Here is a 16,176-nt window from a genome sequence, read left to right as displayed (position 1 = left end):
TAGTGACTGACAATTCCCCACAACTCTGTGCGCCACGCTATGCCATTTCTTATTCCTTTCGATGCAATTACATGATATTATTTGCAGTAGCATTGGAGATTACACAATCCACATGCATGCGGCCAGACTAGAGGCTCCACACCTCTAGTGCTCCGAGCAAGAACTATGCTGCCGCCGCTGCGATTTCAAGACCATGCTATGCCTGTGCATGACTACTGACCAGCGCCTGCGTGCCGGCGTCCCACAAGTCATGCTTTGCTAGATAGCGTTACGACGGCTCTAAAACACCTCTAAAACACAGGAAGCCAGGCAACTCTCGAACACTCTCGGCTGCACTAGATTTCAACTTTCAATCGATATTTGTTTTTAAAGTTTCAAACTTCAAGAATTATATGAGCGATATTGATTTATGCCGTCGTTAATGACTTTGCATATAGAATTGGTAGAACATACTTTTACAATAATATCATATAATACTAGTATGTATAACTTTTTTACATGAATTTGTTTTAGATGGATCTGACTTATTGGCAAAATTTATATATAATTATTATCACTATTCTTTAGAACTATTCTTTAGAGGGCTCCGACTCTAATCCCTTGCCCCGACGCCACAAATTCTCAGGCCCGGCCCTGGCGGCGGCAAGCTCTGCAGGCGGGAGGTTGGGAGCATAGTCACAGAATTCGGGATCGATGCCTCGTCCCACGACTCGGGAACGCCGTTCCGATTCGAGGGTCGATGTCAAAGAGGGTCAGTGTCCCATTCAAGGTTGGATCGCGTCCCGGTTTGAGAGGGGTCGTATCCCTATTGCTAGCAGATTTAATTAGGATAAGAAGGTTATTGATAGCGGATTGATGTGGTTTTTGTTAGATAATAAGCTAAGTACGTGTAGTATGATCTAGATGTACTATTTTGTATGTTTCTTATATGTTTGTGCAGATTAGTTTCTTCATTAGTAGCGCATATATATATATATATAGTTTTTGTCTTTTTAAAGACGCATCGACCCGAGAATATCGACCCGGATGAATCAGAGTCGCGTTCCACATAATAATTTATCGTTCCATAGAGGTATATCCCCATCGTACCACAATTTTATAAAGTGACGACCATCGATCCTCGACTCTGTTTCTCGACCCGGTCGACCCAGGAACTTTGTGACTGTGGTTGGGTGCAGCAAGCTCCTCCGTCGCTGGCGGGCCGCCGAGCTTCATCGTAGTGCGGACGCCGGACGGGAGCCGCGAGCTCCTCCGTCGCGTCCCGCCGGAGCTTTGCTGCTTGGCGCGGTTGAATCGAGGTACGGGCGTGCCGGAGCTTTGCTGCCGGGCGCGTCACGCGAACACCGCCACCGGGAGCGAGAGGGCGCGGCCAAAGCCGGAGGATGCGGCGGCCGGCGCGGGATGGAGTTTGTCCCTACGGCGGCGTTGGCTGTGTCCAGACGGTGGGCAATATGAAGGTGATGATATTTCGACCAAGCAGCTTAGGCTCTGTTCGGCTGAACTGATCTGGCTGGGCTGGAGCTGCTGGAGCAACCAGCCAAACCAGCTCGTGAGAAGCGTTTCAGCCTGGCCCCGATCCTCCCTGTGAACAACTGCAGCCTAGCTAACTGACCTATGCAGCTAATCAAACATGACCAAGATGCATTATACAAAGCCTGGCTAGCCTTTAGCCAGTAAACCAAACACCACCCTAAATGTCGGAGCGTAAGCAAGTTGTTTGTGTGGCCAAGTCTGAAATGGGATTGGTCTCTCTCGTGATGCTCATCGTTTTGAGCAAGCGGCAGGCCCCGAAACAGAGAGCCCAACAACGGGAACATGGCCCTGTGGTAAATTCAGCCTGGTCTGGCACAAACGGCCCAAACCGTGTTTGTCTTGGCAGGCACGGCTTCGTTCCCTAGGCTAATACTAGAGATCACATATATGATTGGTAGTCAAATCATTACATAAAGCTCAATAATTATTTTTGTTACTGGAATAAATTTTTTGTTGCTTGACCAATAACTATTGTTCCGGCAAAAATATATTCCGACAATAAAAAAATTATTCTAGCAATAATTTTTTTTAAACGAACCAGGAGGAGAGCTGCCCGCTATATTAAAAAGAAGGGTGCCCGATGGGCAAGAACAAAAGAATTAGCACTGTACAAAGCTCGAGCACAGGTCTTCGGAAAAAGAAGAAAACCAGCCGGCCCAAAAGGAAAAAAAAACAAGAGTAAAAACAGACTCCAGCTAAGCCAAGAGCGCAGCCAAGTGCTTGGCGCCCGCCGCCATCCAGTTACTCGCTTGGTCCTTGATCCTTGAGATCACCATCGGGCATGGTGTTTCCTTGTGTCTGGATTCTTGCATTGCGTTCTAGCTAGATCTTCCAAATCACCAGCATGATGAGGCTGCGTAAACTTTTTGCTTCGTTTGAAGGTAGCCGCGCTAACATGGTCCACCAGTCCTCCACTGATTGGAAAGGCTGCCCAGTTGCCGGACTTAGTCCCTCTATCCTAGCCCAAGTGCCAATGGCGTCCCAAATTCTCTTCACAAAGCGGCATTCTGCAAAGAGATGGATCCCCGTCTCTTGTGTTGCGCGGCATAAAACACAGCTGTTGTTGTGTGGCCACCCCCTTGCTGCTAAACGATCGGCTGTCCAAATTCTGTTTTGAATGGCCAGCCAGCTAAACATTTTACATTTCGGCGGGGCCCAAATCTTCCAGATGAAATCTACAAAGCTGGTGGCGGACGATCCTATGAATTGTGCCTCATAGGCCGACTTTGTTTTGAAAGTACCATCTGCAGTGAGCTTCCAAGTAATGTTGTCCGGGGTATCATGATGAAGTCTTGTTTGGGTAACTTGATGCCAGAGCTCGCAATATTCCCTGAAATGAGCCGCTGAGAAATGTGCGTTAAGCAAATCAAGGTCACGTACCAAGTTGTTGTTCAAAAGCGCAGCCCGGAGACTTCTGTTCTTTCTTCTTGAGATGCTGTGAACTGTCGGTGCAATGTCCCTCGGTCTGCGGCCCTGGAGCCAGGCATTTTCCCAGAAAGAAATGTTGTCACCGTTGCCCACAGTGATAGTCGTTGATGCCACAAAAAGTTGTTTGTCTTTGGTCGTGCATGGTGTTTCAGAGTCCAACCATTGGCCATTTTCCTTCTTGCATTGCTTCCAAAGCCAACGCAATCTCAAAGCTCTTGAGAATTTGTCCAAGTGAAGAATACCAAGGCCTCCCCCTTTTTTTGATCTTGCCGCTCTAATCCAATTAACTTTGCATTTTCCTCCCGTCAGTACCTCACTGCCCGCCCACAGGAATTGCTTTCGTTTGTTGTCGATCAGCTTGAGGATTTCTTTTGGCACACGCAAGGCTGAAAGGAGATGTATTACCTGTGAGGTCAGTACCGACTTCACAAGTGTGAGCCTCCCAGCCATAGTCACATTACGGCCGTTCCACGCATTCAGCTTGCCTGTCATTTTGTCCACCACAGGTTGGAAATCAACATTTTTCAGTCTTGTCGTTGACAACGGTAGCCCAAGATATCTAATTGGAAAACTTGCTCTTTTTGCCGCGAGGCCATTGAGTACTGGACTGAGATCAATACCTTGGCATCGGATGGGGATGACAGTCGATTTTTGGAAATTCATTTTGAGCCCTGTCACGTCACCAAAGGAGTTGAGGATACTGGCTAAAGTGCGGACCTCATCCTGAAATGGAGCGACGAAGAGGGCAGCATCATCTACGTACATGGAGATACATAAGTGTGGGCCTTTACCTCTCAGTTTGGTAAGAGCGCCCATCTCAGTTGCCAATTCCAGAATTCTCTGCAGAGGGTCAATTGCAAGGACAAATAGCAGCGGCGATAGGGGGTCGCCTTGCTGCAGACCTCTTCCATGGCGTATCGGTGGATTGGGCACCCCGTTAAGGAACACTCGTGAAGTGGAGGTGGATAGTAGTGCAGCGATCCAATCTCTCCAGCGCTGTGGGAAACCCAGGTGTTGGAGTAGGTTAAGAAGATACTCCCATCGAACCGAGTCGAACGCTTTGGTGATGTCGAGTTTAAGGAATAAAGCGGGGGTCTTGTTTTTGTGATACCGCCGTGCTGCCACCCTCACCGCCATGAAATTGTCATGTATGCTTCTTGTTTTGATAAATGCACTTTGGCACTGTGACACGATGGAGGGCATGTATTTCTATAGTCTCAGCACAAGAGCTTTGGTTATGACTTTGACAAAGGAGTGAATTAGACTTATTGGCCGGAAGTCTCCTACTGTGTCGGCACCATCTTTTTTGGGGATGAGAATTATGTTGGCCGAGTTAATAAGTTGCAGACTAGATGTCCTGAGGCAATGAAAAGCATTAGCCGCTTCCATGAAATCATTCTTGATGATGTCCCAGCAAGCTTTTAGGAAGGCACCGGTGAAGCCGTCCGGCCCCGGCGCTTTGTCCCCCGGCATCTGGTCAATGGCATTCTTGATTTCCTGTTCACTGAAAGGATCATCCAGCGCCCCCAGGTCATGTTGTTGAATACCTAGGAGGTCCTAGTTGAAGTCAGTATGTCGGGCTGGTGGGCGTTGCATTGTCTCCATGAAGTGAGACTGTATCTCAGCAACTTTTTCTTCATGTGTACTCACCCACCTTGTGTCTCTCTTCTTGAGTCGTTGTATGAAGTTCTCTCCTGCGTGCATTGACTCTACGGTGGAAAAATTTCGTGTTCGCGTCCCCCAATTTTAATTCTCGCAGTCGGGCTGCTTGACTGCGACGGGCGCGCTCGATGACCGCCAGCCCATGTACTCTTACCTTGAGCCTTTTACGCAGGGTTTGCTCCTCCGGCAATAGCGGTCTGTACTCCTGCGCCTCATCCAATCTGAGGATCACCTCAAGGGCCATGTGTAGTTAGAGTTTGGCGTCGGGGATGAGCTGCTTGCTCCATACACAAAGGGCCTCGGTCGTGACTTGTAGCTTATGGTAGAGCTTGTGGAATGGCTCATGATGCAGAGAAGTGTCGTTCCATGCAGCTGCAACCACCTCACGGAATCGCAGCAATTTGAGCCAAAAGTTTTCAAATTTGAAGGAGTTTGGTCGCCTGGGTCCAGTTTGGTTGGAGAGAACTAAAGGGCAGTGGTCAGAGAACGATGTTGACAGAGTGTGGAGGACGTGGCCACTGAAGTTGATGTCCCATTCCTCATTGCAAAAGACACGATCTAATTTTGCTTGCGTCGGGTTCTGTCTCTCGTTGCTCCATGTAAATTTTCTATTCTGGAGATGTATTTCTCTGAGATCGCACTCGTCTAGGGCCTCTCTGAAGCACCTCATAAGCCTTGTGTTCAGGCGGTTATTGTTTTTGTCACTTGCCTTGTAGATCAGATTGAAATCGCCTAGTAAAAGCCATTGCACTCCTGGCTGTGGCTTAAGCTGCTGCAGTTCTTGTAGGAAAGCTTGTTTTCTAGATGAGAGTGTTGGCCCATAGACAACTGTGAGGAAGAAGGCCGAAGAAGTGTCGGTGGTGGAGACGGTTGCCGAGACATGGAACTCTCTTATGATAATGTTCGAGATGTCAAGGCGGTCGTCGTTCCAGAGCAACAAGATTCCCCCTCTAGTGCCGCTCAATCCTCCTGCAGGTTTAAAAGCATACTTGTTCAGTCGAGGGCCTCCCAGGTAGGATGCCATGAACTGGTCAATGTCGTGCAGCTTTGTTTCCTGCAAACACGCAAGATGGCAGGAAGTGGTGGCAATTGTCTCTCGTACAGTGTCCCGGCGCGCTCTTCTGTTGAGGCCACACACATTCCAGCACAGAATTTCTAAATTGGTTGTTGACATTTGTTGCACGATGTTAACTCTGTTGCAGGTGCAAGTGACCTGACACTGCTCTGTTTTTTTGGAGGCCGCCGGAAGCCAACTGATTGTTGTCCACTGATGCTGATGAAGGGAGATGTAGAAGAAGCACACAACATGCCATGTAGTTCAGTCTTTAGAGTTACAACCGAAATTAATGCAAAGTCGCCGAATGAAAGGAGTTTTGAGCGTTGACAAGCCGCTCTGAAATGAAATGCTGGCAGTGGTTTAGTTATCATTAAACTAGGTGGGACGCTAGGAAGAATTGGCAGCAATCGCCGATCAGGCTGCTGCAGCCTGCGCCGACACCTGGAGGCTCGCTGCTTCATCTTGGAGATTCTCGATCGCATCCCCAGCTACAGCAGCGAGCGCTTCATCTAGCTCCTCAGCGCCATCATCGTCGAGGTTGAAGGCAGCCGTCAGTGCAGCGACGATGTAGTACGGTAGCGGTCCCTGGAACATGGCCAGGAATTCCTGCAATGCATTTTCAATAGGCAGCAATTCATCATTCAGCAAACCAAGCTTGCGGCACAGATTCCTTTGAGCACGTTGGATTGTTGTCATCGGTCGAGCAGTAGCAAGGCGGGCGCTCCGACGTACCGCAGTCATGTCAAAGACACGGCGACGGCGCTTACGCTTGGACGGCATTGCTAGTGTAGGCGGTGTTGGAGCGTCCTCGGTTGGAGCCTTGCCATTCTGTAGGATGTCGTCGTGGTTCAGCAGTGGTGGCGTCGGGGCGACGAAGAGGCAGTCAATCAGTGCCGAGCCTCGTGGGGTAGACGTGCCCTCTTTGTGCTGCAGCTCATTCATCTCCGGTGCGTTCGTAGCCGCCGCCGTTCCGTTCCCGGTGCCCGGCTCAACAGCCGGCTCGCCAGACACTGGAACGTTGTCCTCTATGTGCGCGCGACAGGCCCGCTGGTACAGGTCGACGAAGCTTCCATCAAGGGGCCCAGGCGTGGCCCGGGTTGGTTAGGGAGGGCGTTCGATCGTGGCGTCATTGTCGGAGATGTTGAAGAGGCGCATATGCTGCAGCGCTGCATCCACATCCCCCACTGACGGTGGCAGGTCGGTGAGGATGCGCTGGAAAACATCAGCCACCGGGATCAAGCGAGGAGCCGGCGCAGCGCATCCTTGCGCTCGCCGGACGCTGGACCAGGCTTCACCCCCTTCCTCCTCCGCGTCATGGAGTTGCAGCCTGTCTGCGAGTGCCGCTGCCTTGGCGATGTAGTCGTTGCAGAGGCTGTTGAGAGCTTGCATGTCGGGGACGCCGGGGAGCCGATTGCCGTTGAGGTAGTTTCTGGCCGCCTCCTGTATGGTTGAAGCCTGATTGCGAAAGAGAAATTGCAGTTCAATCACCTCTTTGGAGTGCAGGTCCATCAGCCTGGGCAGCTGCTGAGGGAGTACCACAAGCTGCGTTGGCACGTCGTCCTCGTAGCCCTTGCCGTCATGTGGGGAGCTGCCGTGCATAGCCGCCTCGTGCCTCTTGCCGCCGTGTGAGGAGCTGCCTCCCCAGTTTCGGCGTCTAGGGGAGCGCTCCCGCTCACGATATGCATCGCGGTCGCCCCCCTTTCGCCCATCGCCGTGGTCCCGGCCGCGATCGTCACGTTCGTCGTCGTCGTGGTCCCTGCGTCGCCAAACATTCCACCGATGATGATGGTCGTCGTTGTAGCTCCGTCATGGGCGTTCCTTATCCTCCCTATCCTTGTGGCGCTGCTCGTCATTGTGGCCGTCGTGGCCAGCGTGGCGGCCGCGTTCGCCAGCGCGCGGGGGAGACAGTCGCCGACCCGGCCGCTCCAGCATCCGTCGAGGGGCCGTTTCGCCATCGATGACCCCCATATGCCAAGGCGGCAGCTTGTGCGTTGTCGGCATGCATGTCCGGTTGTCGAGGTTGACCGACGCGGCGGTGTAGTCCTAGAACTCCTCCAGGTGCACGATGACAGGGTGCTTGACCCCTCTCTGCCAGCGCTCCGGTGGGGTGTCGGAGACCTGCACGGACGCCAGGTGGGGGTCGCGTGCTCTGCCTGTGAATGCAAGCCAGACCAGCTTGGAGATGGTGCTTGGGTTGGCCGTCCAGGCCCACAGATCGATGGTCTTCGTGTCCGCCGACATGTCGAGGTTGGTCTCGATCCCTTCGAGCGCACAGGTGCGGCTGATGATGCGCTCCGCCAGCTCAGCCGACCAGGCGTGGCACGGAACGCCGTCGAGGCATAGCTTGACGCGGAAGAGGAGGGTCACCCCCTCGGCGTCACGGAGGCTCCTCCACTTGATGAAGAAAACCTCTATGCCACGACATTTCGCCGAGACTTTCTCCAGGGCCACCGAACAATGGCGAGCATATTTGAACTTGATCAGACAGGACTCAGGGAAATGGCAGGTCGCCTTCACCTCGTCATGTCGCAAGTTGAACTCTTCTCGGATGGCCGCTTCAACCTCCATAGGCCCAGTGGACTCCGGGCCGCGCACCGCCCAGGTGACGGCGCCCGTAGTGTCCCAGTCGCGCAAATTGTCGTCGACGACGCGGGTGGACTAGACGAGGCAGTCCTCCGCATCAGGCCTGGTGGCAGGGTCGCCGAGGCACAACATCCTGGTCCGCGACGTCGGCTTGGGTGGAGGCGGGAGCTCCTTGTGACCGGTGCGGCGGTGGATGGCGGCCGTCGGCTGCGGCGACGCCGGTCGGTTGTGACGGGCGCGGTGGTGGCCGGATGTTGACTTGGTTGGCGGCGTGTGGCGCTGGCTGCGGTGCGGCAGGCCCTGGTCACAAGCACGTGCGCGGTGGCCGGAGCGGTTGCAGATGAAGCAGCGGTACTGGGCGCGGCAGGTGGCCGCGCGGTGGCCGGGGGTGAGGCAGATGAAGCAGCGCCCGTGCGTTCGCTCCCGGAAAGCTCGCAGCGCAGCGTTGTTCTGTTCTCTCGGACGGCTTGGTTGGTGTCAGCGTAAACACGGGGCGCCGTTGTGAAGTGAATCCCTGCATTTCCTCCACCAGTACGGCTCCTTGACCTTCACCCATCCTTCCTCAGCGGTCGGTGCAGGCGAATTGAAGGCGCCGCGAGCTGTCGCAGCAGGGGGGACGTGGTGGCGCCGCGCAGCTGTTCCCGCCGGAGCGGCCGAGACGCGAACGCGTTGAGCAGTATCCTGACGGGGTGGCGTGTTGGAGCCGGAGTAGTAATTGCTTCTTGTTGGGATAGTAATGGCGGACTTGGGCTTGGTGGCCGGTGCCTTGGACGGAGTGGAATTGAAGACCGGCTGGGCTTCTCCCTTGACAACCTCTACAAAGGAGCGTGGTGGAGGCGTGGGCATACCTTGCTGGGACTCCGGCGTGTCCGGCACCACCGAGCATCCTCGGAGCTTGCTGGCAGATCCAGATATGGGCGGGGCTGCGCTAGCGCGTGGGGCTTTGGATGTGGGTGGGGACGGCCAGGCTGCGGCAGAGGACCTGGGCGCGTCGGACGGGCGGTTGAGGAGGCGCGGCGGCGACGGCGTCGCCTCCGGCTGGTGGGGGACGAGCTTTCGCCAAGTAGACATTTGTTTTTGCTCCTAGCAATAAAATATGAGTTGACCGGTTTATTAGGCTGATTTTAAAATGAAAACACGAAATCGTGAAGGGGTGGGTTGCATGCGATATGTACATTCGGGGGATCGGGGTCACGCGCGTGACCACGAGCAATTCTTCTTTTCCCAAGCTCCCCCTCCGATCTTGCAGAAACAGGTGCCGGCACGACGAGACTCTGCTCGAGGCATCGCCTGCTTATCTCTCGGCCGGGTCGTGCCCGAAGCTCGCTGCTTCCAACTTGCTCTCTCTCTTTCTCTCTCTCTCTCTCTCTGCGTACGTTTTCACCACTGCTTTCCGTCTCCCTCATAACAAGACGCCCGGTCTAGGTTTCCGATGCGACCCGCGTGCAGGCTGTAGAAACTAGCTAGCTAGAGAATGAAGAATCGCCGGCGAGATTGGAAACGTACGGCTCCGGAGATTGGAAACGTGCTCCTATCTATACCAGCTTGCACTGGGCTTGACGTTTCTATGTCGTCGTGGGCCTAGACGCCTAGTACACGCGTCCATATTCAGACTGTCAATCGGCCGTGTGCCCTACGTTGGAGACCTGGGGGATGCGTGGCCAGTCGCTCACGTGAAATCCCACTTCCTTCTGTTGGGGAAAAAAAATCAGGAGCACATATCCTGCGGGTGTTGTAGTACAATATATCGGCGCTGCTAGTGCTAGGTGCGTGTGCGCCAGCAATGTGTAATGTGGTCGTACTGGTAGGCGTTGACATGTGGCGGTCAAACATTGCATCGCAGTGAGCACCATCGATAGTAGAGAGGGAAGGGAATGGGACAATCACTTTAATTCCTCGTCCACTTCGCAAAGGAAATGAGGTTAGGATAAGGGTGAGTAATGAGACAATCGCTTGGAATAAATTATCTGAAAATGTTACAAAGTTGCAAGAACATGGAGTAGCTTACGATGGCTCTGTTTGTTTCCGATTATAATCGGTTTATCGGTGGAAATAAGCGATAATCCTACCAAACGCCTCGCTTATTTTCGCTTCTGTGATAATCCGCTTCAGAGATTTGAACTACGAGAAGCGAGAAAATCTTCGCTTCTCTCGAACACGCTTAGATTATAAACTACATGAAAACAAACAGGGCTGACATCCCCTGTTCTCGCAAATTTCTATTCTGGCGCTTCAAAACCGGCCAACTACTCTGTACATGTGTGTGCGGTGTAGTCTTCAGAAAAATTGTTCTATAGTTGTTGGATTCAACTCTGACCGGTGACTAGTCTTCACTAATCATGAAACAGGATGTACAACACTCACTCTAATGTACTAGTAGCAGTCTAGCACTGTCGTGGAGAATCTGGACACCAAACACGACTAGTAGATGATACGCTGATCTACGATATTACTGAAAAGTTGACCCAAGTGTGTATTGATAACTTGAAAAACCTATGCTAGCTCTTTAATTTATCATCCAAACTCTGAAAACCTGACTTGAAAACTCGATTCCTTCTTTTCATTCCAAGTTGCAGGAGTGAAGCCAATACTGTAAGAGAAACATATGTGCAGACTGATCCATTATTTCCACTGAACATCGACAGGAGGCCTAACCTTAAATTACACGCGCACTGCAACGCGCTGATGCATGCTAGCTAGCAAGTCCTCTCCGTGGTCGATCTTGCCCAAACCAAGAAACCAAATAATTAACACAAAGAAGAAGAAGGAGGAGGAGGAGGAGGAGGAGGAATTAAAGTAGGTCAAGTAATCCTTGGTATCCCAACCATCATCAGCACTACGCTAATACGTAATTAACAGGTTATCAGGTGGCTCTTAATCCAGATCCGATGCCTCCGATTAACGCCTGAGTAATAATTTCGTGGATCAGTTCCTAGAGCGCGGCGAGGATACGGCGGAGATGGCGGCGAGGACGTCCTTGAAGTGGCGGACGTCGCAGGGGACCCGCAGGACGCCCTCCTGCTTGTACCCGAACTCCTGCGCCGCCATCTCCAGCAGCGCCGCGAACGACGGGTGCCGCAGCGCCTCCACGCGCACCACGAACCGCTCGCCCTCGCCGCCGCCGCCGTCGCACACCAGCACCGGCACGCACCCGCGGGGCACGCCGCCGCTGCCGTCGCTCACGCTGTCCGAGAAGCTCAGGCGCCGCATCAGCTCCCTCATCGTCGACGCCGGCGTGTCGATCCTATGATCGGCCAAGTGCAGGCAGACGACGGTCCTGCTGCAGATACGCAGCAGCTAGCTAGGCTGGTATGTGATGTTTACAGGTTTTGGTCTGCATGCCAGTGAATTGTGTTGGCTCTGCTTGGCCGGTCTCTGGCCTCTTGAGAGCTCCATTTATATATAGGACAGTACATGCCTAGGAGATGATGAGAAAGTAGACGATTACCCGTGACTTAGCGTATGTCGTGAGAGAGAATGCGCAATCCTGAATCTACGGTTGACCGTAAGTTCAAAATTTACGGTCGACCCAACTCCTTCACAGCACGCCATCCCGCAGCCTCCCCCTCCCCCCTCCCCATTTCCATTTCTTTTCCTCTTTTTCCCTTCCCTTTCCTCTCGATGGATCTAGCAGGGATCCCAACCGGTGCGCATTTCCCTTCCCCTTTCCTCTCGATAGATCCAGCTGGGATCCGGACCGGCGCGCCAGGCGGCGGCGAGAACTCGAGAGGACTGCAGGGGCGGTGACCAGTGGGCCAGCTGCTGGAGCCTGAGGCGCGCCCAGCGGCGGGCGGTGGCGGGGAGGCCGAGCGGCTCTGAGCTGCGGCGGGGCAGCGACCAGCGCATGGTGGGAGACAGGCGGTGGCAAGCAGCTGCGAGGGAGACGCGCGGCTTCCGGCTTCCCGCGGGTGGCGTATGGTGCGGATCTCGGCCGGCGCGTTCGAGCGGCTGCGGGTCGGCGCACTCGAGCAGCTACGGTGCGTGGTGACCGGCGCGGCGGCAGGGGGCGGCGACCGGCGCAGTGGCAGCGGGCGGCGTCGGGGTGGCGCGACGCGATGGGGAGGTGTGATGGTGGCGGGGTGGTGCGATGCGGCGGGGTGGCGCGGCGCCTGCTGGGAAGCGCCGGCAGGAGGCACAGCGGGCGGCGCGGAGGGGGCCGATGGCAGGGAGGCCCTCCTGCGCAAGCAGCATCGACGGCGGCCGCAGCTCCACAAGCAGCCATGGCTCCCCATATTCTCTCCGGCGACGACTTGCACTGGTGCTTGTTCTTTCTATTCCTATACTGCTCATCAGCACTCTAGATCTGGTTACATTTCTTCCTATCTGTTCTGTTTCTTGGATCTTAGATTTGCGGTTCTACCAGGCGTTTTTTTTAACTGAGTCCGGCAAATTTCACTTATTTTGGTGCATCAAATCTTAAAACTCAGGGACGCACCATTGCGATGGAAAAGATCCACTACAAGGACGGTTTACATAGTTTAGTCAGCAAAGTTTAATGGTTGGATCTACAACCAGAAACGCATATTCTCCTCTACTTAAGGTCGTACCTGTACATGTCAGGAAGAATAACCAAACAACTTAAGGTATTTTAATAGACCGCTTTATTTAAATAGTGTGCCTGCTGCATATGTTTCCATGCCCGGCCATCGCATGGCACCAATTTTTTGTAGCCATAGGGAAACATAGAAAAAAAAATTTAAGAAGCTTTTGTTACAATGCTAAATCTCAGTTAACACTTTTATGATGGTCTGAACAAATCTTATGACTGCTTGGGATACACACATATGCAGATTGGTATTTGCACCTTCATGTATCTTTCAGACAATTGGTTCAACAGAACAATGCAACAATCATCACAAGAAGGGATTCATTTTCTAGCAAAAGCATTCCACACTGTTTTTTTCCAAATGCATAATTACAGCAGCAGATAAGGGAAAATGGAGGTTGCTAATAAGTTCCTTTAGTTTCTGAAAAAATCATTATTTATGCCACTCTTTATTACATCATTATAGCAGGCATATTAGTGCCCTTCGTTTTATTTGAGTTATTATAATTTGTAATCAAGGTTCTGAAATCTTGAGCTACCCTTTTGTGGTTAATAATCAGCTACAAGTTTTTCACCCTTTTAGCATTTTTGTGCCTGTTCCTTATCCAGTCATAATGCTTAAATTGTTCTTTACCTGATATTGGATATCAACCATATCTGATTGCAGACTGCTCATGTTCCTATCTGGAGTGACAACTGTCATATCTGTTTGGATGAACAAGCTGTTACCGGAAATCATTGCATGTTGCGACATCTTCAGGTTTTAAATATGCTTCTGCATATTTCACAAGTCACAAAGGAGTTAGACAGGGGGACCCTCTTTCCCCTATCCTTTTCAAAATAGTTGCTGACTGTCTGGCTAGGATGGTCAGAAAAGCTCAACGAAACAATCTGATTTATGGTTTGGCTGATAATTTGATTGATAAAGGAGTGGCTATTCTCCAATACGTTGATGACACAATTGTTTGTGTCAAAGATAACATCGATATTGCAAGAAACATGAAACTTCTCCTCTACTTATATGAAATAATGTCTAGTCTCAAAATAAATTTCACTAAAAGTGAAGTTCTATTGATCAATGGGGATGATGAGAAATATATGCAGTACGCAGAACTATTTAACTGCAAAATTGGCAGGTTTCCCATCAAATATCTGGGTGTCCCAGTGAGTCCCAGTAGGTTGCATGTGTGTGACTGGACTCCCCTACTTGACAAGAATGAAAAGAAATTATCCACTTGTAAAGGAAGTTCCTTATCCATTGCTAATCGAACAACTTTGATCAATTCTAGTTTATCTAGCTCCTTCATTTATCATATGTCAATTTACCTCTTCCCCAAAACCATTGTCGCAAAGTTGGATAAGTAGAGAAGAATTTTCTTCTGGCAAGGGGGAGGGGCTAAAAGAAAATATCATCTTGTTAAGTGGGAAATAATTTGCAGAAGTAAGAAAAAAGGAGGACTGGGGGTAAAGGACATATATAATATGAACATTAGCTTGCTTTGCAAATGGTGGTGGAGACTTGAGAGTGAAGATGGACTTTGGCAGGACATAATTAAAGCCAAGTATTTGAAAGGGAGACCTATTAGCTCTGTGAAACACAGGCTAGATGACTTCCCCATCTGGTCAGACCTTCTGAAAATCAGAATGGTTTACCTGAAAGGGAGACAAATCCACACAAGGAATGGGAAAAAAAAACTCTTTTCTGGTAGGATAGTTGGTTAATGGGGAAACCGATTTGTATTGACCACCCTGTGCTCTACGACTTATGTGAGAACAAGATGATAACAGTACAGGAGATGTTAGCTATAAATAGTCGTTTGAACTTTAGCAGGTGGCTCCACCATTCATTGTTTGAGGAATGGATGGGGATTGTCGATAAGACATTCTCTTTTAACTTTGAGACACAAGAGGATATTGTTTCTTGGAGTTGGAGTAGCAAGAAGATTTTCACCACGAAATCTGTGTATAACCATACGTCCAGTGACGGAGAAATCAATAGTTTTAATCACATCTGGAGGTCGAAATTACCTTACAAGATTAAGATATTTACTTGGTTGTTGGAGAAAGGTGCCATTCTCACCAAGGATAATATGTTAAGGAGGAAGTGGATAGGGGATCCCTCCAGTAAGTTCTGTGATCAGCCAGAAACAATTGATCACCTCTTTTTCCAGTGTTTGATAGCCAAATGTGTATGGGCTATGATTGGACAATGTTTTGGTGCAAACAATACTTCGAGAGATTGTCGGCAGTATAAACAGTGGATTAGGAAGTGGCTGCCGGATGGGCATAATGTTTATCACTTCAATTTTGCAGCTGTGTGCTGGGCCATTTGGAAGTGTCGTAATAAAGCAGTTTTTGATGCCAAACTCATTCGGCACCCAGCCGAGATTCTATTACACTCATATGCTTTCATGAATTATTGGGCAGGGCTTTACACTTCGGACTTTCAGGGGAGGCTGCTGGATGGAGTGAAGACGCTTCTGGCCTGTGCCCACAAGGTGTTAGCACAACAGGCTGGGGGGGCCACCCGTGGGGTTGCTGCTGTCGTCGCCTGCAGATCAAGAAGATCAGGAGGGTTGATGCTGCAAAATAGCAAAAAGAAGAAGGAAAGGAATAAGTTCGTCAGAGTGAACTATGTGTGCTGCGGAGTCCAGTGGGGCTGCGTTTGTGTGATGTTAAAACCTTCTTTTGTCTTGGCTCATGCTCTGTCTTCTGTCGCGAGCTGGCCCTCACCTGGGAACCCTGGGTTTTGGGTCTGTCTCTGTTCTCTTCTAGCTTGAAAGTCAGGTTAGAGAGTGGTTTAGGCTCTGTTCCTCTCGTCTTAGTTTCTTTGCACCCTGCCTGTTTCTGACTTTGTAATTTCGTTTCTTCGAATGGAATTGGGGACGAGCCTCGTTTCAAAAAAAAAATGTCGACGAGATGCTCTGATCTTCTCGACGCCTCGACGGAGACAGTTCTTGGTGTGTTTCACTGGTTTTTAAAGAGCACGTGTTCGTGATCGATTTTTGGTTGCATGATACGCACATGCACGTGAGACAAAGATATGGAGACTAATTGTTGCGTTGGCTTGGTCCAGGCTGGGCTGGGAGAGCTTGAGATTCTAGTCGTTGAAGCGTTCAAAAGTAATTCCACGAGCCGACCACAAACCGGCCTGCATGCTAGCATCGTTAGCCTCATCTTAGTCGCTTGCTCGTCAGGCGGTGCGGGCAGGTAGCTCGATCGCTCGTGAAAACGCCATCCAATCTCCTTTCTGCCGCCGCGCCGCGTACCTAGTTTGAACATTCCAATTGCAGCTCCCGATCGCCGGTTAGGTCGGATTGGCACACATCTTGATCCGTACAGTTACATTTATAAAAATGACATTTAC

The 16,176-nt window shown here is 51.1% G+C and overlaps 3 protein-coding genes across 5 annotated transcripts; 1 reads left to right on the top strand and 2 right to left on the bottom strand.

The window, feature by feature from the left end:
- Window positions 1–5,978: 5,978 nt before the first annotated feature.
- Window positions 5,979–6,653, bottom strand: LOC120671633. Its single transcript, XM_039952025.1, has 2 exons — window positions 6,413–6,653; window positions 5,979–6,286 (listed from the first exon to the last, which is right to left on the bottom strand). The coding sequence occupies exons 1-2, from the start codon at window positions 6,620–6,622 to the stop codon at window positions 6,095–6,097; spliced, it is 402 nt and encodes a 133-aa protein (XP_039807959.1). The 5' UTR covers window positions 6,623–6,653; the 3' UTR covers window positions 5,979–6,094.
- Window positions 6,654–10,857: 4,204 nt separating this feature from the next.
- Window positions 10,858–11,641, bottom strand: LOC120671632 (auxin-responsive protein SAUR71-like). The gene has a single exon (XM_039952023.1). The coding sequence runs from the start codon at window positions 11,483–11,485 to the stop codon at window positions 11,189–11,191; it is 297 nt and encodes a 98-aa protein (XP_039807957.1). The 5' UTR covers window positions 11,486–11,641; the 3' UTR covers window positions 10,858–11,188.
- Window positions 11,642–11,717: 76 nt separating this feature from the next.
- On the top strand, window positions 11,718–15,718 carry LOC120671630. 3 transcript variants are annotated; one of them, XM_039952022.1, is made up of 3 exons: window positions 11,718–12,521; window positions 12,691–12,846; window positions 13,477–15,718. In XM_039952022.1, the coding sequence occupies exon 3, from the start codon at window positions 14,531–14,533 to the stop codon at window positions 15,587–15,589; it is 1,059 nt and encodes a 352-aa protein (XP_039807956.1). In that variant the 5' UTR covers window positions 11,718–12,521; window positions 12,691–12,846; window positions 13,477–14,530; the 3' UTR covers window positions 15,590–15,718. The 3 variants fall into 3 exon arrangements, with proteins under 3 accessions (XP_039807956.1, XP_039807955.1, XP_039807954.1); XM_039952021.1 differs by having other exon boundaries at window positions 11,719–12,521; window positions 12,691–15,718; XM_039952020.1 differs by lacking the exon at window positions 12,691–12,846 and having other exon boundaries at window positions 11,723–12,521.
- Window positions 15,719–16,176: the final 458 nt, after the last annotated feature.

The sequence above is a fragment of the Panicum virgatum genome, chromosome 4N (assembly GCF_016808335.1).
Source record: "Panicum virgatum strain AP13 chromosome 4N, P.virgatum_v5, whole genome shotgun sequence".
NCBI classification, from domain to species: Eukaryota; Viridiplantae; Streptophyta; class Magnoliopsida; order Poales; family Poaceae; genus Panicum; species Panicum virgatum.
This window is presented reverse-complemented; position numbering and strand designations above follow the sequence as displayed.